Here is a 21,729-nt window from a genome sequence, read left to right as displayed (position 1 = left end):
TGAGTTCAAATCAGCATGAAGTTTTAACATCTACTCTCATGTAATGGAAATCACTGTTATTTCTCTTTCTTCATAAAAAAATAATTTTATTTCTTGGAGAGTAAAAAAATACATTAACTTTGATTCCTGTACTAAGGGTTACTCTTGCATGACAATTTATATAAAATAAGTCACCCATAGTCTGTTATATTAATACAGCAAAATACCATATTATATTTTAATTGAAAGGTTCTGGAAAGCATATATCTATCTCTTTCTCCGATCACAATGACTCCAAGCTTTCCCCACTCCTGTTGAGGTCATATTCCTATGACAGACAAGGACCAATCAAAACGTGAGACTGTTATGCGGTTCCATCCCAAAAATCGGTCCTCTCTCATACCTCTAGTTACTTATTCCCGATTCGAGGCTCGCATTGCAGCAGCACCAACTGCAAAGCTTTATTTAACAGTCACTGTTTCCAAGCAGGTTATCAGTCACATTTTACTACTACTAAAAATATTAATAATACTAATAATAATATGAACTTACGCTCGTCAAGTGACCCCAGAGATTGGTTATGCCTCCATGATACGAGTCGCTTGCACAGTTTTCATTAAACTTTTTTTTTTTGGTCGTCTGGGCATTTAACAAAAAAATCCCAAACAGCAGAGGGGTTTCAAGACATTTCTTTCAGTACAGCTTACGCTATACAACGCTTTGCTGTTGAGATGGCGAATGAAGAAATTAAATGTTTGCCTCTGGATAACACAAGCTGGAGCGGGGAGGGACGGATGGTGCTCAGTTTTCGAAATTAAAATTATTAGTGTTTGCGAATATTTTTCTACCGTACACTAGGCATTCAGTACTTATTTTACTGAAGCAATGCAGCCTCTAGAGGTATGAGCCCACTGCTTTGGATTATACCCTGCTCATACACGCAAGCGGCACTACAGTTGCTACGTATAACGATTTGGTAGCGGATTTTAATAACCACATTTGTTTATGTAATATGCATGATACAAACATTTTTGCATGTGATTGACATTTAACGTGTGATTTATAATATTCACACATTGTCAAACCTGTTTCTGTTAACAGGAAGAAAAAAAATAAATGAACAGTGTGTGAACCTGTCTGACGAACCTTTGAAGGTTTAAAACAATCTTCGAATCCCTGGCTAGTGAACGAACCTACGAACCTTCAAACCTTCGGACACAGCCCTACATTCTAATAGGGAAATAACATAGATAGTCTGGATGTGCCACACTCAAGTAGGGTATCATTTTAAAGCTTGAGCATTTCTCTTCAACATAAACTAGATTGCAGAGTGGCACAAGTAGGCATTCACAGGCTATGTCGTGAAACACACAAACACTCTTCTTTTCCTGCGTATTAGCACTCATTGTGAGGGCTTTGCCACCTCAAGCTGGGTGTGATGTTGAAAGTTAAGCAATTGTCTTGCGAATAGAGTATGGTGCATAATGGCATGTATAGTACTATTAAGTACTATTTAGTATGAAAATTAGAGCATGTGTTATGAATTGTAAGATAAAAAGGCCTTGTTTGATAGCAGATATTTAATTAAATGTTGTTTTGAACTGAGCAACAAATACAGTATGTGAAATATACTCATTTATAATAAACTAAATTAAATTTCTCTGATGTTACTATAAAGTATTCAGTATTCACACCCATATGTAAATTACATTACACACTGCAGCTTTTATTTTGTGATCCCCCCAATTAACTGGAAGTCTTCCTTAAGGCCATTATATAAAATCCAATTACTCTTTCTTTGTATCATAGAGATAGTGTTTTCCACTGTTGACTGTTGCTCCAAAAAGTGTGTACCTAAAATAAATCATATTGTTTGTGTATGTGTGAAGTACATTCAAAGATATATTTTGTTGTAGACTTTAATCCACGTTAATGGAGAGTAGAAGAAATGAAACAAACATTTGCACAAAGATTAAAAAGAAAACTAGTGGGGAAAAAATTACCAATCATAAATGAAAGTTCAGATAGCACAATCTATTCATAAATCAGTGTTTCAAGGATCTTAGATGTCAGTCTTTAATTTAATTTTGTTTCAAAGTATTACTGTTATTGATCCTAGCACAGAAAAATAATAAACATAAATAACATAACATAAACAGTTTAGTCAAAAGTCCTTTTATAGTATGATGCAGTGAGATTCCAAAATGATTATTTCTGTATTTATTAAATATTTACTGCCCAAACAACCTCTCATATGAGCCTGAGAAGTCCACATTAGTGTATACTGACCTTAATGTAGTGTGTGTGTGTCATATGTATACACCCAGGGTTGGAAACTCTCGCTCGCATCAAATTAAATCCGATGAGGACTAGTTGATGGCTGTGTCTCAGTAGTCCTCTGGGTGAGTACTTAAAACAAATGTACACATATACTCTCACGTGTAGTCTTGCATTAAAAAAATGCAGGGAAGTCAATTTTCTAACAGGGTGTAGTGAATAAGCGGTGGTGAATAAGCATTCATAAATCATTTTTAGAAAACAGTCACTTGGAACTGAAACCTCCCTTCATCTTCCCAGCAATGCCAACCCCACTTAATGGCGTTTTACGTTTGTGTTCTCCCTCTGTGCAGGATGTGAAGTTTATTGTTTGAATTTACTGAAACACGTTGCATCTTTTGAAGTAAGTGTAACATCATTTTACAAAAATGTGTTGATTTATACTGTGTTACGACCCTGACTGAAGATGTCATTAGCAAAGGGGGCCGGTTATTATTATTTGTTTATTTAGCAGGCGCCTTTATCCAAGGCAACTTACAGAGACTAGGGTGTGTGAACTATGCATCGGCTACAGAGTCACTTACAACTACGTCTCACCCGAAAGATGGAGCACATGGAGGTTAAGTGACTTCCTGACGGTCACACAATGAGTCAGAGGTTGAGGTGGGATTTGAACCGGGGATCTCCTGGTTACAAGCCCTTTTCTTTAACCACTGGACCACACAGCCTCCTAGTACTCGGTTGTACTAACAAGGTCAAACAATATGTCACGTTTTACTAAACATTTTAAAACTAATAAATAATTACCATAGTGAACATTATCATAGTATGTTGCTTAAAATATAATAACACAATATATTCATAATAAAGTTGAGTTCTTATCTATAAACAGTAACACGTTTTAAAGCTTGGCATTCGCTGTATGTAGCTTGGTGTTGTTTACATTATCGTCAGCATGTTTTAAGTGATTGGAAGCTGAAATTACTTTTTTTAAAACACACTTTTCTTATACAAATACAGCATTGGTGAACGATAATCAATTTGTTTGAAACCAGGCTTTAATCACTGATAATTGGTGCACAGGCAGTGATTCCATGAGCGTTCCAGGGCTCAAGCACCAGTGGGGGGAAAATAAGGTCTTGCATAGTGCAACTAAATCCCCTGTCAAATTATACTGTGGATGCTTCACGAGTAGAACTATTATTGCAGAGTTTAAAAATACAAAATCCATTTATACAAAGTCTCCCAGCTTTCTTAAAGATCTGCGTTTCCCTCATTTTTAATTTTTATTTGTTATTCTCTCAGTATCTAAACCTAGTAGATTCAGCGTCCATCAGTTCTGGCAGATTCTACTGTACTTGCTGAAGTGGTTTTCTCCCACTGCTAATGAAAAAAAAAAAAAAAAAAGCCACCTAGCTAACAATTTCATCCCGAGGGCTACAGTGAAAATTACTGTCTTTAAATTGGGACTTTAGTGAAGAATGCATGTGTATGTGAGTACATTAGTTATTGTAGATAGTAATTCATAGCCAGCCATTATTTTTTGTAAATAGCAACACATGTAATGTACAGTAAAATAAACATTTTATTTGTGTCATCGGTGTCTGAGCTTCATGGTCGGCAAGGTAACACAGCTGAGAGAATTTTTTCCTCTGTCATCCTGTCTGGTGCTGTCAGTGTCAGTTTCTCAGCACACAGTACAGTAATTGCTCAGTAACAAGGTGCAAACAGGTGATTGATTGATCGATCTGTATGAGCGTTTACAAAAAGGTAAATCTAAATTTATAACTGTATTTTTTAGCAAAATAAAATCTAAGCCTATTTTTAGGGTCCCCAACTCTTGTTGTTGATTCCAACTTAGCAAGTTTCAAAAGGTACTAGTCCTTTGGACTAGTAGCACAATATTGTTAGTTTCTATTGCATATATGTATGTGTGTGTGTTACACTCAGTCAGGAGTCGGTCAATCATCGAAAAAAAAACAATCATTTCACTATTTGAGTATTTACAAATGATCAAGAATGAAATTAAAGGTTATTTCGGTCTTTGAGCAAATTATTTTGGTGAAACGGAAAATATCAAACAAGCAGAGAACGAAACCGAAAAGAGACAGCTTCTTCGGTCTTTGAGTAAAGCGATATAATCAAATTGCGAAATGTGCTTTTTTGAGCAAATGCACTTCTGCTGTTTTACATTTGTCTCTGTCTGTGCTGTCTCTTCTTTACTGTTTTGTTCTTTGCTTGTTTGATATTTTCCATTTTGCAATTGTTTTTTTTGTACACAGCTCAAATAAAGAACTTCTGCACCTAGGGTAAATTGAATTTTCAGTTTAAGGTATGCTGTTTTTTGTCCTTGAGTAAATTGAATTTTCAATTTAAGGTATTCTGTTTTTTGGCCTTGAGTAAATTGAATTTCAATCTAAGGTATGCTGTTTTTTGTTAATAGATGAGTTTGCATTATATTTACTTTTTGTTGCTTTTACCTCTCATAGATTTAAGGCAATTTCACACAAGAGAACCTTACCTGCACGTGACTATGAAAATGTTGAACCTGTGTTATTATTTTCTTCAAGCTAGATCTATTAGTGCTGGCGGCATGAACACTTTTATTTCATGCATCAGTATATTTACACTTTAAGTTTGAGCTAATCAGTGACTGACTGATTAATGAAGAATTCTTCCCACTCCATCCAACCTCCCCATACAAAAGTTCAACATTATCTGCTATAGTATGTAAATAATATTTTTAGTGATTGCTTTTATTGTTCAACAACATATCCTTTCCATTCCAATCCCGCCATTCTAAATCAATGCATGGATTTAGCTGCAGGTAGTAGTAGACATACTTCTTGCTACAGATACATTTTGCAACAACAACAAAACAAACTTTTAATGTTGATATAGGATCATGCAATTCTTCACTTTTAATGGTGATATAGGATCATGCAATTCTTCACTTTTAATGGTGATATAGGATCATGCAATTCTTCACTTTTAATGGTGATATAGGATCATGCAATTCTTCACTTTTAATGGTGATATAGGATCATGCAATTCTTCACTTTTAATGGTGATATAGGATCATGCAATTCTTCACTTTTAATGTTGATATAGGATCATGCAATTCTTCACTTTTAATGGTGATATAGGATCATGCAATTCTTCACTTTTAATGGTGATATAGGATCATGCAATTCTTCACTTATCTTTCACACATTTTTCTGTTGGTTTACACAGGAAGCATCTTGAACACATCACAGCAGTTGGCCCCAGAACCGTGGGAAGTCCAGAAAATGAAATTTTGACTGTTAACTACCTTCTGGAGGAAATTGAGAAAATTAAAGCAGGAAGCAACAAAGCTCACACTATTTCAGTGGATGTCCAAAAACCTACAGGATCTTTTACTATTGACTTTCTAGGGGGTTTCACCAGTTACTATGATAGAGTCTCCAATGTTGTTGTCAAGCTGGAGCCAAAGAGAGGGGCCAAACACGCCATGCTTGCCAACTGTCACTTTGACTCTGTGGCAAACAGCCCAGGTAGGCCTAATTGTTCAGCTTTGAATAATAATGTTATTTAGTGCTTTTTGAATAACGGCAGACAATTGAATGCTGTGTTAAATCTCCTTTGAAAAAAGCTGTAACTTAACCTCTGCATTCAGTCTCATTTGGATTTTATATGGCCATAGACAACTTTTATCTCGGAGCCTAAAGAATGTAATTTAGATTGAAAGTCTTGGTTGCTTTATTGTGTAGAAACAACAGATTCTGCTCCATAAAACGATTTTTAAAAATGTATAATTTTGAAGTTGTTGAACTAACAACAAATATCAGTTGTTTCTGAAAACATCTTCCAGTGAAGCTGAGCCGATTTCTACAGAGTTTTATTTGCAAGTGAAATGTAGAATTCTGCAATGCTAATTCTGACCATTCTTCTGCTGCTTTGAAAATCATGTATGCAAAATGTATGAACCCAACTGTAAGCAGACCATCTTCAAAGGAATCCTATACTGTAGCTCCTTGTCTAGTCAAGTTTCTCTGTCATCCTCTATCTTTAGAAGGATTACAATTTCAGGTTTCACGTGATGGATATGCATAATTCAAATAACAATGGTACTGTAACATTGTACACAAAGGCATTTACAACATACAGTAAACAGTAATTGTTATATGCAAGTTCTTAATCTTATTATTTCATGGTGTTGACTAATGTGAAAGTGAGTTTCGAGGGTTTCGTACAACCTTTACCTAGCCAAAAAACCTGTATTGATATAAACAAAATCTGTGATTTTTAAAAATCTTTGTGACGCACAAATGACAGACACACATTTGAGTCTATGTAGTTTTATTAACTGTATCAGGCTTCTGCCACTACCATATTTTGTGTTTTAATGAGGTTTTAGGATATTGGAAAGACATAGTCTTGTTCCAGCTTGACTTTAGAAGTTGCGGACATGTCTACTTTTACAGAGCTTAACACGTCTAAATCAGGCTCAAGTCTCTAATTTGTGGATATTTGAAATGTGTTTTTCTTTTTTTTTTTTTTATAAATCTTTTTAGTGTAGAGCTTGGGATTGATGTTAGATGATTATGTGATAAATTCATCTCTTTTAATTTCGCTGATGTTATGTATAGGTGCCAGTGACGATGCTGTCAGCTGCTCTGTCTTGCTGGAAGCACTTCATTCGATGTCCAATTTATCAACTCCACTACAACATGCTGTTATATTCCTTTTTAATGGAGCAGAAGAGAATATCTTGCAGGTGAGAGCTTTACAGGCAACACTTGAAAGCCGCTTTAGTTTACTGGGTGTAACATTGATAGAGATTTGGGTTCAAGCACTGGCTCAAATTAGTTGTGCTATTTTTTGGCTGCAAATAATTATACAAGAAAAAGATTGTTTAGGGAATTACTAGCCTAACGAGCTGTCAACTCATGATTAAACAAAGCTGAGCTTTGGCATATAACACAATAATCCAGCAATAATTACCAATCTTCAATGACATGCCCTAAATCTATCCTAAATAATAAGGGTAACACATTTGCCAATAATAGACTAATGGCTGGTTTCACAGATCCCGATTATCACTAATCTTGGACTAACTAATATTATTGTACGTAAAGTAGTCCAAGACAAGTGCTAAACGAGGTCTGCGAAACCAGCTGAAAACCTTTTGTTAAAACTTTTTTTTTTAATCATTTAAACGATCATGATCTACATTTTCAAGGAATAATACACTTGAATTATATTGAATTATATAAGAGCATATTTAAACAAACCGGCTGTAGGGTTTACAGCACAACACATTGGTTAAAAGATGTTTGATGCACATTTTAAATAAAAAATATGATATTGTGTGGTAGACATTTTATGGCAAGACATTGATGTGAAAAGCAAATAACTGGTCCAAACTGATTTATGACCCAAGGTTTAAAAAAAGAAAAAAGTGTTTTTCTGTAAATCCTACATCATCTTCAGTTACGTTTGTATCAATTTTACAGTCGATTTCACATGTAATTAATGTACAACATACCAAAATATTAAATAATGACAGGTATTAAAAAAAAAAAAAAAAACAGTCAATGCATTAACCTCCCAAACAATGTTCGGTTAAGCATTTTAAAATACTGTGCCATTTACACCCAGTGAACTATTATTTCTCGATGCTGAAAAAGCTTTTGGCCGTTTAGAATGGCAGTATTTGTGGTGCGTTTTAAAGAGATTTGCTTTCAGTCCAAACTGTATTAAAATGATACAAGCCTTGTACTCTAGCCCTTCTGTGAAAGTTTCCACTGGTGGAATCTTTTCAGACTTGTTCAGTATTTTTCAGTGCCTCCAGACAAGGGTGTCCTCTCTCCCCTCTTATTTTTCACCAATAAAAATTGGATCGTCCCGCCACTCAGTTTCATTTAACGCCGATGATACACTTTTATAAGTGATTTAGAGCGCTCTCTTCTGAATATACTTAAGATTTTTGAAGATTTTGGTTTAATAGCTGGTTATAAAATTAACTGGTCAAAATCATGACTTCTCAACATGGAGGCAGGCAGAATTAATATCCCTCCCATCATTCCGGTCGCACAACAAGTAACAAATTTAGGCATTGAGATTTGAGTAATTGTTTTAAAAAATATTGAGGGTGATTTGAACAGATGGACGTTATTACCAGCATCAGTTCCTGCCTGCATTGCCTCGATTAAAATGAATATTCTCCCGCGTATTAATTTTATTAATAGAGTGATAGCATTGCCTCCAGCGGTATACTGTTGGTCAAAACTCAATTCCTTGTTAAAGTTTGTCTGGAATGGTAAACGTCCTAGAATGAAATGCAATGCAATAAAGCACTAGGCGGCTGGGCTTGCCCAAATATTAAATTATACCACTGGTCTTTTCTATTACTTACATTAAACCATTGAATTAACCCAGCTTTGCAATCTTCTTGGAAAGAGATAGAGCAGAAAATATTATCACCAATTAGACTACAAGACACACTGTTCTCTGGTGTTACATATAAAAAGTGCTCCCTGTGCTATGGCTCCATAATGGCATATACTTTGCAAACTTTTATTGCAGTGGAAAGATTCTTGGGTATCAAAACTAAGTGGCACAGACATTCACCCATTTGGAATAACGCTAACATCAGGTAGACCCTTTTCCTTCGACACGTGGGCCCTGAGGGGCATATACGTGTAGGAGGCCATGAGTCTGTCCTAGACTTCCAGGACCTAGTGTCTCGCTATAGTATCCAAAGTACTTCTTTGTTTTTTTTTTATTTTAAACTGAGATCTGCTTTTAAAAACATGTGGGGTTCCCTGAGGTCCCAACTTAATCTCTCACCTGGTGGTGGATTGGGTCCTGGGGGAAAAGCCTAAGGGTATGGTCTCATATATATATATATATATATATATATATATATATATATATATATATATATATATATATATATATAACATCTCACTGAACATTCCCACTCTCCTTTTTCATGTTTAAAGTTATGGGAGAAGGATTTTGCACAGTGGGGAGGGCCTGTTGATTGGGAAGCAGTGTGGGGGAATACTTTTGGAGCATCTAAAAATCCAAATCACCAATTTATTCACTTTTAAAAGATGCCACAGAACTTATATGACCCCTCGCAAAAGGCATTATACAGATCTAACTCCTTATCCCTGTTGTACTTTGTGCAACCTTGGGGTACCAGGCACTTTAATGCATATACTGTGGCACTGCCCAGATGTTAAGCAATTTTGGTGACAGGTAGCCAACACCATTTAATGTTGCTGAAGTTGACATCCTGGGATCCTTCAAGAAGCTGCTTGATGAGATTCTGGGATCAATAAGCTACTAACAACCAAACGAGCAAGATGGGATGAATGGCCTCCTCTTGTTTGTAACCTTTCTTATGTTATCGGGAGGCGCCTCCCACAGGATCCTGCCCTCCTTCTGGGTGAGGTCTCTAAATTTCCTCTCTCTGAGAAGGATCGTAGGCTGTGGTTGGCTGGCATGACTGCTGCAAAGAAAATGATTGTTCAGTGCTGGCTCCCTCCTCATCAGCTCTCTATGCGACACTGGCTTCAAGCGTTTGTAGATATTATTATTCTGGAGATGTCTTCAGCCTAAGAGCTACAACAGGCTGCTACCATACAGATGTGGAGGGACTCGGCAACTGTAATTGAGAACTTACTATTGTCTTGACCTATACGTATAGCTAATTTATTTCTTGACAACTCATATAAGGATGGCTATATATATATACACACACACACACATATACATTATGCCATTTAGAAATTTTATTTTTGTTGCTGTTTACTATTATATGCAAGTACGTACTTGCATATACATACTTGCATGTTCCGAATGTTACTGTATACTTGTTTTAGGGCATTCAGGTAGAATAATGAACAGATTGGAGTCTTTTTTTGTTTTTGTGTGTTTGCAGGCGAGTCACGGTTTTATCACACAGCACCCCTGGGCAAAGCTAGTTCGTGCGTTCATCAACCTGGAAGCCGCTGGAGTGGGAGGGAAGGAGATTGTTTTCCAAACAGGTGCCCAAGGAGTTAATATCAGGGGGATAAGGGGGCTGTTTGTGCTGCAAACAAGGAGAAGTATCAGCTGTTGAGTAGTATTACCAGAATGCATTATTCTTATTGTATGAACAAGCTAATATACATTAAATAAATTGACTAATGCCATTTGTTTCTACCCATCATTGTGCTTTTAGTGAAATAATGAAAATAATCAACAACATAAATCACAAATACACCACCCACTCGATATGTCGCGGGTGTCGGGGTCCAATACAAATCCGATATATATTGAGGGCCGCGATATAACAAGAGACCCATAGAAAAACAAATAGGCTAACAATTACTGTACAACCACTCCCTCTTTTTTATCGGGGGTGTCAGGGTCCAATATAAATCCTCTACGCAACCCGCTTTTTCTCATGTTTCGTATAAAAAGCAGCACACCATTTTAATTCATACTATGAATGGTAATTGCTTCTCATCAACTTAAGTCTGCAGTTAATTTCATGACTCTTCCTCTCCCTTTCTAAAATGCACATACCCGCTGCATTGAAGGAACCCCACTCCAAACATAGGAGGCTTGTTGCTAGGGAGCTGCCGTCGCTGCCCTGTGACTTTTGCTAGTGATTGCTGGCACAAGTGAGCACCTCGTTGGCTACAAAAAAAAACGCATTAGCAAGCAGATATTTACTTTGCTTTGTGTTATTGTGCAGTACATGCGTATATGATAATAGTACGATATTAATGCTTTGTTTTTATTTGTTTTGTATATTTTTGTTAGTAACGTGCAGTACCGAATCCGCAGTATAGCGAGGGGCGATATAACGAGGGGTGGGTGTAGTTTCAAAATTGTTTGTCATTCCATGCAACAAAACTAAAAATACACAGTACAATGGAGCCTCCACTTTTGCTTCAAATCAATATTAACTGTCTGCATGTATTTCAATGAATAAAGTATGTTGAAAAACAAAAATAAACTTGATTTTTTAAAAAAAAACAAAAAAAAAAAACATTGCTTTCCCTGTTAATGTACAAAAGCAATTCCTGAAAAAAATTAATTTGTGGTTTAGTTAATATTTTGTGAAACTCGTAGTGTATTGAGTTATAAACAATGCAACAGCATCAGAGATGTAGGCATTGTACTGTGATAAAACCGTTGGGGGACAAATAGTTTCCCACTGTGCAAAATAACTACTGCATATTAACCGCTAGAAGATAATAATCCATGGAACAGCACTCGGATAAATGTATGGTTTGCTGGCTTTTAGAATACCCTTTGTGTTTTCCAGCAGATCTAGTTTACATATCTGGTCAGGCCAACCAGCTTGTTCTGTTTTGTCTTTTCAGGTCCTGAAAACCCATGGCTAGTGCAGGCGTATGTCAGCGCAGTGAAGCACCCATTCGCGTCTGTGGTTGGCCAAGAGGTGTTTCAGAGTGGTATCATCCCGTCAGACACTGACTTTCGCATTTACAGGGACTTTGGCAATATTCCAGGTATAATCTTTTTTTATGGGCTTACATATGGGCTCTAGTCACAAAACTTCAGTAGAGGGTGAGTCATGCAACTGGGTGCCGATTCCAAGTTAATTTTATTATTAAAATTATTATAGCTGATACATTTTCTTAGATCCATAAAGAACGGTCTGATCTCTGTGCAAGAGACAACAGCTAAGACTTTTCTATGCCTGCCATAATGTTGGACAGCTGATAGATCATACAGAATGCATACATATTTGTTTTGGTTATTACAAGTGAAAGCTTTTGAAATCAACTACCATTTGCTTGCAGGTATAGACTTGGCTTTCATTGAAAACGGCTACCTTTACCACACCAAGTATGACACGGCGGACAGGATTTTAACAGACACCATACAAAGAGCAGGTTAGTGAGTAATAACACTTACCTAGGAAGTCACAGATTCCAACTGAATGAGTTGTCAAGAAGGGGAACATTTTGAGGAAATGCATTGGCCTGTGATGTCATTGTTTACCCCTGAATGGAAACGGGATATGGAAAACCACTGTAAGGTATATTTTGGTTATGTATCTCTATTTGTTTGTAACTTTTATGAAAAGCATTTTCCACATTTCCTCACAAACAGTTACCGTGCTGCAATGTTATACGGTTCATGCTTATAAGTGTTCTGTGGCTACCTTTTGTCTGTCATACAAAAAGTACAAGAGAAACCACTAATGTGATAAGAGGCAGCTGCTTATACTGAAGGTTCAATGTGTTAAGTGTTCTGATGGCGAGACACCGTTCTGGGGAAATTGTGTGTTGTTGTTACTACTAGGTTCTAATTGGGAAGTGATTAATTTCTAATGTTGTTTTTTCTATTCAGGGTCAGTGATGTTGTTTACAGCAAGTCTGGTTTACACACAGCAAGGGTGTAGAAGGACAATGTTTTTGTTTTTCAAAATTAATTTAAGGTTAGTTCAGGGCCATTGACTTCCTTCCTGGTTTTAGTACTGAAAATAACCTACACAGTGTTACTCCGTGGAGCAGTGCTAGTGTTTAAATTAGTGTTTGCCGGCATGTGCTGCTGAATACAGAGGACAGTTTGACCATAGCACATATCAGTACAATTATTACATATCAGTGTGCAATTACAATTTAAGCCAAAAGAACAGTAGCATGTGTATCCTGAATGTACGTCCGACCTTAATGTACAGCCAGCAAATTGGAGAGCTGATGCTTCTGTTTGAAGGACGGGGACTAGCTTCTCTATGCTTGGTTGATAGGATGAGACACTTGTTTAAACCAGGGCTGCGCAACCTGAGGTCCGTGGGATACATCTAAGCCCACTTTAAAATGATGCTAATTAGATAATGCAAGGAAACAAAGGTTGTTCCAGTTTTGTTTTTGTGTAAAGAATAAGTGTTTGGGTTCCTGAGCAGTAAAAGCAGGGCTGCGTGGTGTGCAGGATGTGTCATACAGTCAGGGGATTGCAGGTTCGAGTCCTGGATGTGCGAAGCCAGCAGTCTTTACTGGGGATTCCTGAGGGTGTTGCATTAGCTGTGGCACTCTCGTGCAGTTTTTAAAATTATACATAATAGACTATCATCTACTATTTAATTATATTAATTTGTTATGGCACATCACAAGTGCCATTATTTATCATTCATTACTGTTTCTGAACTCATGAATATTTGGCATACTTAAGTCACCCGCATATTATATTTTTGGCTTGGTTTGGCCAACTGCTTATAAACAGAAGTGATTTAAAGGTATTTTGGTCTCAAAGTAATAAAACAAATGCTGGTAGTATTATTATTATTATTTAAATTGCAAATGTGTTATTAAGTTCCACTTAGAACCTTGTCATGTCATAAGGGGTTTATGCAGACATCAAGGGTGTTTTGAGGAATGAACATGTGTGCCCTTGGGTAAACTCAAGTTGCTCATTCCTAGTTTGAGCTTTAAGCTACCAACTAGCCGTGTGCCGATAAGTACGGTTTCACTTGTTTATACAATTACTGAGTATCAATCAGTAACAGTCTGACAGTGTTATTCCATATAGAACCTGTCTTGAAACTACCTTTTTTTATACTTTAGAATTGTTGGGATTGTAATCCTGGGGAAGATGTAATCTCTGATTTAAACTCGACAAAGAAATACACACAGTTTCCACAGCGGTAGCTCCTGAGTTTAAGGAAACGTCCCATTTACGTGATGAATCACTTGCATTTGCTAGTTTTGCAACATATTTTATTGTCAGTTTTTATGGCCTCGGTAAGGCAGTACAGCGGTAAAAATGTCAGCTCCCAGGATGAATTCATTTATTTGCTACTGATTGGTACTCAGTTGTAAAGGTAATGAAATGTCAGCGTACCTTGTTTTGAAATAAACACATTTTAATGAATGGATTTTTTATTATCTGCTGACAAATACCTCTTAAAGTGATTGTCACATCCCTACTACCAACCTTGCTATTTAAACAAGCTTTTTCTTCTCAGGTGACAATATTCTGGCTGTTCTAAAGCTTCTCGCCTCGTCAGAGGAGCTGGCAGACTCATCAGAGTATCGGCATGGCAACATGGTGTTCTTTGATGTGCTCGGAGTGTTTATGGTGGCCTATCCAGCCCGGGTCGGTACCATTATCAATTATATGGTCACTGTTGCTGCTTTCATCTATCTGGGAAAGAAATGTTCCCTTCCTAACAATGTTGGTAAGTTAAAGATTTCAAAATTCCACTTGCATGCTTCTACACTCTAGAAGGGTTTCTTTCTATCTAGGGCGCCTTGTTTTAATATTCAGAGCATTGGGGGCGTTGATAGGAAAAAACCTAAAACCTCACTATCCACTGTGGAATATTTGAATGGTATTGGGTAGACCTTATTGATTTTGATTACCAACTAGTCCATATCTATATACTTTCCTTTGTTCAAAATGGCACTTAATTTAAGCTAAATTGCCTAGTTTAAGGGACAGATGATATTAAGTTAAATGTGATTTTACTTGTATGAAACAGGCCTTAAAAAGGGGGTGTGATTATAATATTTTTTGCATCTTCCTTTTTACGTTTTTGTCAAGTCACGAACATGTTAAAACATGGTTCTTACCTCAACGTGTTTTGGTCTGAACACATCACATGTGCAGGGTACTGTTACAACTGCACAATCAAATTAAAGCCAGTATGTGAATTATAAATATCAAGTATCTAAATATCTTGATGGTATAAATGAGAAGATACCTGCATCCCTGTTATTGTTTTGTGAGCTGTACATTTCATGATGTACAGTGGTGGCAAAAATGTAATTGTGTGTGATGGGGAGCCCTTTTCTGTTTCTGTTGCAGGCGTCGTGTACATGAGAAGCCTGGTGTATGCCATTGGTGTCACACTGATGAGCTGGTTCATCACCTTAGTGTCCGTCCTCATTATAGCTGTGTTAATTTCTCTCACTGGACAGTCCATGTTCTGGTACACCCATTACTACGTGTCAGTCTGCCTCTATGGAACTGCAGGCATAGCAATGCTAATGCTCATTCATACATTAGCAAAGAAGCACTATTATGGAGTAAGTACACGTCTATTTTACTGTTTTTAAGGGAATATTTATGGGTCTGATGAAATAAGTTACGGTCATTGCGTTCAAGTTTTCCTGGGTCATCTTATCAAGCACACAGTGCGAGATAAAATACAGCTGCAGATTAAGTATTTGTGTGTCGGCAGGTTGCTGAGTGTTTTACTATCGTTACAGCCTCTATGTAACGATCTGCAGATACTAATATTTCTAGTGCAGGTGACCTTTGTTTTTCAGCGCTAGTGCCTGCCACAGATAGGATCTGTTTTTAAAGGTTATGTGTTCTTGCACATTCATATATATATACAGCCACCAAATGAGTAGGTTTGACTGTATAAATAAAAACAACAGCATAAGGTACAGAAGGATAAATATAGTATTATAGAATGAAATGTTCCGAAGCGACAACATCAGATCTATATTCTACCAAACCAGTGCTGCAAAGGGAGCAATATTTGATATCACCACTAATGACGACTAGCCTGTTCAGAATAAAATCACAATAACATTCTACCACAAAATATTTCCCACATCTACCACTTACTGATCATGATGCTGAAGTCTCTATGCAAGGCTTTTCATAGGGCCAAATGCAACATTTTCAAACCTCAGCTTGGTAAAGCTGGTAGTTTTAGTTCAGTCATTGATGGGCTTGAGAGTAGTCCTATGTCTGAGGGTAAAAATCTAGGTGTTAAATTTAACTCTGCGCTGTCTTTTGAGGCCCACATTAGAAATATCTGTAGAGGATCTTTTTTTTCATCTCCGAAATATTGCTCACCTTCGATCATTTTTGTCAATGTTTGATGCGGAGAAACTGATACATGCCTTCATTTCATTGAGAATTGACTATTGTAATGCCTTGTTTGCGGGTGTTTCCACTAATGTTCTTAATGGGTTGCAATACATTCAAAATTTAACAAGAAAAAGAAAGCATGACCACATGACACCAGTTTTAGCATCTCTTCACTGGTTACCAGTTAAATATAGAATTGACTTTAAGATCTTACTGCTTGAATAGCCTGGGTCCATCTTAAATCAAGGATCTGCTTTGCTGCTACATTCCCCAGCACAGCTTGCGCTCAGCTAAAAATGGGAGATTGTGCCTTTTGCTCTGTGGCCCCTCGTCTCTGGAACTCCCTTCCAGGGTCTATCAGCGACTCAATCTGTTTATGTTTAAATCACTCCTCAAGACCCATTTTTATACACTGGCTTACTGCACTGTAGTTTTTATTGTATTGTTATATGTATATTTATTTATTTATTTATTTTTTAAATGTAAAGCACTGTGGAATTTCTTTTAATGAAAGGCACTATAAAAGTAACCTATTTAAGCCAGGTTGCTCAGCCAGTCTGTGTATGTACTCTACAGAACATGAACCAGCTCCAGGTGGGAGAGATCTACTTTGACGCCACACTGACGCTGTGGTGCTGTGCACTGGTCTACCTCACCCAGCAAGGGCTCTGCTCGGCCTATGTCCCCATGATCACAGTGGTCTTCCCTCTGATCACAAAGCTGCTGCTCCGCCAGGAAATCAAGCAAAGAGGTGGCTTATTTCATGAATTTGTAACAAGCAGCAGTGAACATTGTAATACTGGTAGCTTTACCAGCTGCGTACTGTCTTTGAGAACAAATGTTTATTACCCCATAATCATTCCTTGTATTTTCCCAAACTGGACTCGTTAGTAGACCCGTCTGGATGATGAAGGCTGTTTTCACAGAACGAGAAAGCCAGTCCTGTTAGACTGCTGTTGCCTTGATGTTAAGTCATGTTCAAAAATCCTGTGTAAAAAAAAAAATAAAAAAATAAAATACATTACTTTGCCCTATAGTCAGGCACTTAAAGAACTATTGATATAACTATTCTATTTTAATTACATTAAGATTTTAGTGAAGAATTTTAGGGTCTTTTAATGAACTGAACAGTGGTGCATCTGAATGCTGCCGTCTTTAAACTCTAGGACACAAGCTTATTAAAGGGATGGACATGTTGTTTTATTCACAGATGGGATGAAACTGGGTAGGCAGAAGCACCCATATAGATGGTTTAAAACAACAGTTTGGTGGTAGCAGTACCCTGTTGCCTTGGCTACCAGCACAGAATTAAGCATTGATTAGCATTGGCAGTTAAATAATTAAATTACTAAAGAAAAACTTTAATTCATTAAATACATGAATGGAATGAATATCATCACTAATAACAGCAATTTAATGCTATGAGTAACAAAACAAAGTTATGCTGAACTATTTTAGTGAAATCTTTCCAAGCATCCTTCCTAAATGTACCGTGTTCTTACTTAATATTTACTTTAATATGCTTTTGCTGGGCACTTCTTGACAGCTGAGCATCAGTCCCCTGATTTTTTACTTGCCTTTCTTTCTATAACCCCCCTGTAGATTCTGCAGGCAGCTATACAGTATTTCCAATGCTGAAACTTCTGTTTCTGGACTGTGAAGGGCACCTGTTGAGTTAAACAAGTTTGGTGGGATCGGAGAAACGCAGATGAATGAACGATTTGTCATCTACATATTTCTTAGGTTTATTTTGTACCTGTTTATTATCTTGCATGGTCTTCTATTGTTGTTTCTTATAAGATGATTATATGCCTATATCTTATAAACCTCATCTTCTGTCTATTCCAGATTCATTTCTTCTAAAACCACTCCTCAAGACTGATGGTGGGGAAGCAAATCGGTATTGCACTGAAGCCTGTGCAACATTGATATGCTTCCCCATAATTAGCCTTGCAGTGTTGTTTTAGAAGCAATTTTTGCTGGAATAGCCATTTAACTAGAAAAGCAATAGTAAATCACACTGAGCACACACAATGATATTAAACATGTAAGAAATAAAATATCAAGAAAAAAAAAAAAAGTGTTTTCACTTTACCGAAATGTGTTGGAAAGTCTGCTATAGCGCGAGATCACAAATTTTAGGACTGCAAGATTAAGATTCACTGGTGGTTAGATCATTAAAATAGACCGATACTTTGTTTATGTGCTGTGCAGAATATGTTGGTTCAGGGTGTAATTGAGGGTGTAATGTTCTGTTAATAGTCCATGTTTGTTCCCACAGGAGCCACAGTCAAGTACACTGCCCTGTACCTGCTGGGGCTGTCTCTACCCTACGTACACTTCATGTTTCTCATGTGGGTGGTGTTTGAGATCTTCACTCCAATTCTTGGGCGCAGTGGCACGGAGATTCCTCCAGATGTGGTTCTGGCTTCCATTACTGCAGGATGCGTCATTATTCTGTCCTCCTACTTTGTAAGTATGTTTGCAATGAATCCCAAACATGCTCCGAGCTCGAACTGACTAACGTCAGCACAAAAGGATGATACATAAGGCCTGTTTTAGGCCCACTATTGAATAAAAAAAAATGAGTCTTGGAAAAGTCTAAATTCACTGCCCAAAACAACAGGGATACCTTTTGTAGAGCCGCTTTTCCTATTGTGCTGAAGCTTGCTTAGTATATCTAGGCATGAGAGATGCTACTGATGTGCCTGTTTTGTTTGTGCTTATATATGCAGCAAGCTTACATTTTCACATACTGTACAATGTGTCTGGAACCACATGGACATTTCCACTGGGCTGATTGAATAATGGAGGTTTTACTGTACATTTAAATATGTATTCAGTCAACGTCTCTACATTACATGCCAGCTAAAACTCATTGGGACTAGGAATACCAGAGTGTTGTAAACAAATTATGCATGTTCCGGTTATTTGAAAAAGTAAAACCGAAAAATAAGTTGACCAAAATAATTATTACCAAAAAAATGACGGCTTCTGCATAGAGCACTTGGTGAAAGGGTTAAATGTTCATAGTAGTGTAATAAAATATAGAATGCTGATATGAATTTCCTTTTACAATTTTTAGATACACTTAATTTACCTTTCCAAAAGCACGAAGCGGACACTAGTGGTGCTGGCTTCCATTTTTGGTGTGGTGGCAGTGCTGGTTTCCTGTGGCATGTTCTTCCCCTACAGCTGCGATTCAGCTAGCCCACGGCCCAAACGCATCGTCCTGCAGGTGAGAAGAGCTTGGAGAGAACGTTGTGGTCATTTCTTATGGGTTAAGTCACGCATGAGTTTGATGAGCTCAACTTCCCCCCCCAAGTTTATATTGGTCCCTATCTCAAATCCACTACATAATTTGGCATTATTTTCAGTCTCTGCTTGAGATAGAGAACTGAATGTACCCTGCCTAAGTGTAATCAGTGCCATTGCCCATCAGCTCATGAGCCCTGGCACCAAAATAAAATAAAGGAAACAAACAAAGCCTTGCTCATTTCACAGAGGTCCTCTTCACCATACATCCATGTTTGCAGGTTCTCATTTTCAGTGGTGACCTGGGCAACAGTGCTAGGTAACTGACTTGAATAGATCTGAAAATGTATCGGTTTAGCGGTGAATTTAGTCATACCCAGATAACACTGCTGCTCTTTAATATCCACCTTGTAGACAGGACCTTGGTCTTTTTGTAAGGAAAATGTATCCTGTTATGAATACTAGGTATTGTTTTCTTCTTTTCACTATGTCCCTGCATTACAAGCATGCAAGTGAGTACATGCGGTACTGTAGGCTCTATATTGCTGTTGGACTAACGTGCATTGATGTAGACTGCCCTTTTTTTACCCTAATCGGACCCCTTGCTGGCTGCATATGAATCACTGCATACTTGTCTCTTCTTCAAATATATACAAAGTAATAGTGAACAAGCTAGTTCACAAGTGTATCGGGTACACCAAATAGTTTATCACCATTTATCACCATTGCAAAATGACTAGATGTAACATTCAGTTCCTTTTTTAACCCACTTAAAATACACTGAATGGTAACTGTCAAGAACACAGAAAAAGGTCTCCAGCAATATATTGTAAAGTAACTTGGTCACTGTGCCACCATATTGTTGTAGCATACCACCAGGACCTTCCATGACCTCAGTGGAGAAGTCGTCAAGAAGGACTCTGGGATCTGGATCAATGGGTTTGACTACACAGGAATGAAATATGTGACTCCACACATCCCTGAAATAAATGACACCATTCGAGCCCCATGTGACAAACAGGTTCCCTTCTGTGGCTTCCCCTGGTTCCTGCCTGTTGAGTTTCTTGTTAAGTGAGTAATAGAGATGGGATACTATGGGAAAGTTGAAGTTTTAATTCAACAGTGTTCAGTATGTGAATTTTTCTTGAATCTCCAAATCTTGTCCCAGGTGCCATTTTGATAATAACATTATTACTCTGGATACAGTATTTATTTATTTATTATTTTTGTTTTTTAACATTTAAATCTTACATGCTTGATTTTTAAAATGCTAATTAGGAAATGTAGGTAGGTGTAGGTTAACAGTTTAGGCTAAGGGACAGCTAGCTTAACAGAATTACCTTAATCATTTAAATATGTGGGTTCATTTATGCCTGTGCCTTGTTCACCAGGAAGAATTGGTACCTGCCTGCCCCAGAGGTGTTTCCAAAGACCCCTATTGAGTTTGCACTGCTGTCAAAGCAACAAACAGACTGGGGGACCACCAAGCTATCATTTGAAGTCAAAGGTAGGAAAGACAATTCATTACCCTACTGCTCATTAGTTCACTGCTCCCCTAATGGAGCATCATCGCCAGCGAATGTATTTGTCTGCTTGACTTTGTTTCTCACAGCTTTACCTCGGTATTTATTGCCGAATGTTTGTATTAGCCCTTGTGTGGCTGAATACATTTTCATGAAACTGAAAAGTCTATGATTCAAGTTCCAGTTATTCTGGTGCAATTCATGTGGAACATGAATCCAAAATGTGGGCAAGCATATCAGTTTCCTATATCAGAAACATATAGAAAATAAAAAGATTAACTGCAGAAGCATAAGGACAGCAGGGACAATAGGATTCCCATTACCTTGGCTCCCATCGTTTTGGAGCACAACTATATTGCTCAACACATCTTTTAATCTGGAATGGCTTGCTTTCTCCTGCCTTGCTTCTTTGTTCATGGACAATACATGTGTTACTGTCTCCTCTTTAAGGACCCAGCCACATGTCCCTGTATCTTCTGCCCCGCCATGGAGCAGCACTCACCAGCTGGTCCTTCGGTGATGGCACTCCGCAGTTTGACCTCGGTGGGGAGTATTTCATTTTCTACTCCCATGGGCTGGACGCCCCAGCCTGGCACTTCTGGTTCGAAGTGCAGGTGAGTAAAACAAGACGATATATATTCCTTAAGTGTTATAAAGGATGTTGGTTGTAGAACTTCAAGTATCATGTTGATGTGTTTTAACATCACCAATTGTTGTGGTTTAAAGGGTACATCAGCACTATGTGAAAGGTAAAACACAAACTATCCCACCTTGCTGTTCCGAATGTATTTGGTCATTATATAATAATCAGTATGCGCTCAAACATCTGCATAATAATGCCTGTCCAATGCTA

The 21,729-nt window shown here is 37.5% G+C and overlaps 1 protein-coding gene across 1 annotated transcript in view; it reads left to right on the top strand.

Moving 5' to 3' along the window:
* The window catches only part of LOC117411709 (endoplasmic reticulum metallopeptidase 1-like), a 32,644-nt gene that overhangs the window by 4,247 nt on the left and 6,668 nt on the right, over window positions 1-21,729 (top strand). The window contains exons 2-14 of the mRNA XM_059035251.1: window positions 5,491-5,792; window positions 6,888-7,015; window positions 10,193-10,298; window positions 11,628-11,774; window positions 12,069-12,161; window positions 14,237-14,449; window positions 15,079-15,299; window positions 16,675-16,849; window positions 18,380-18,570; window positions 19,184-19,336; window positions 20,222-20,424; window positions 20,745-20,860; window positions 21,327-21,490. Of these exons, the coding sequence (XP_058891234.1) occupies window positions 5,491-5,792; window positions 6,888-7,015; window positions 10,193-10,298; window positions 11,628-11,774; window positions 12,069-12,161; window positions 14,237-14,449; window positions 15,079-15,299; window positions 16,675-16,849; window positions 18,380-18,570; window positions 19,184-19,336; window positions 20,222-20,424; window positions 20,745-20,860; window positions 21,327-21,490 (2,212 nt within the window). The remainder of the gene's footprint in view (window positions 1-5,490; window positions 5,793-6,887; window positions 7,016-10,192; window positions 10,299-11,627; window positions 11,775-12,068; window positions 12,162-14,236; window positions 14,450-15,078; window positions 15,300-16,674; window positions 16,850-18,379; window positions 18,571-19,183; window positions 19,337-20,221; window positions 20,425-20,744; window positions 20,861-21,326; window positions 21,491-21,729) is intronic.

The sequence above is a fragment of the Acipenser ruthenus genome, chromosome 1 (genome assembly GCF_902713425.1).
Source record: "Acipenser ruthenus chromosome 1, fAciRut3.2 maternal haplotype, whole genome shotgun sequence".
NCBI lineage: Eukaryota > Metazoa > Chordata > Actinopteri > Acipenseriformes > Acipenseridae > Acipenser > Acipenser ruthenus.
The sequence above is the reverse complement of the archived record's forward strand: the minus strand, read 5'-3'. Positions and strand labels throughout refer to the sequence as shown.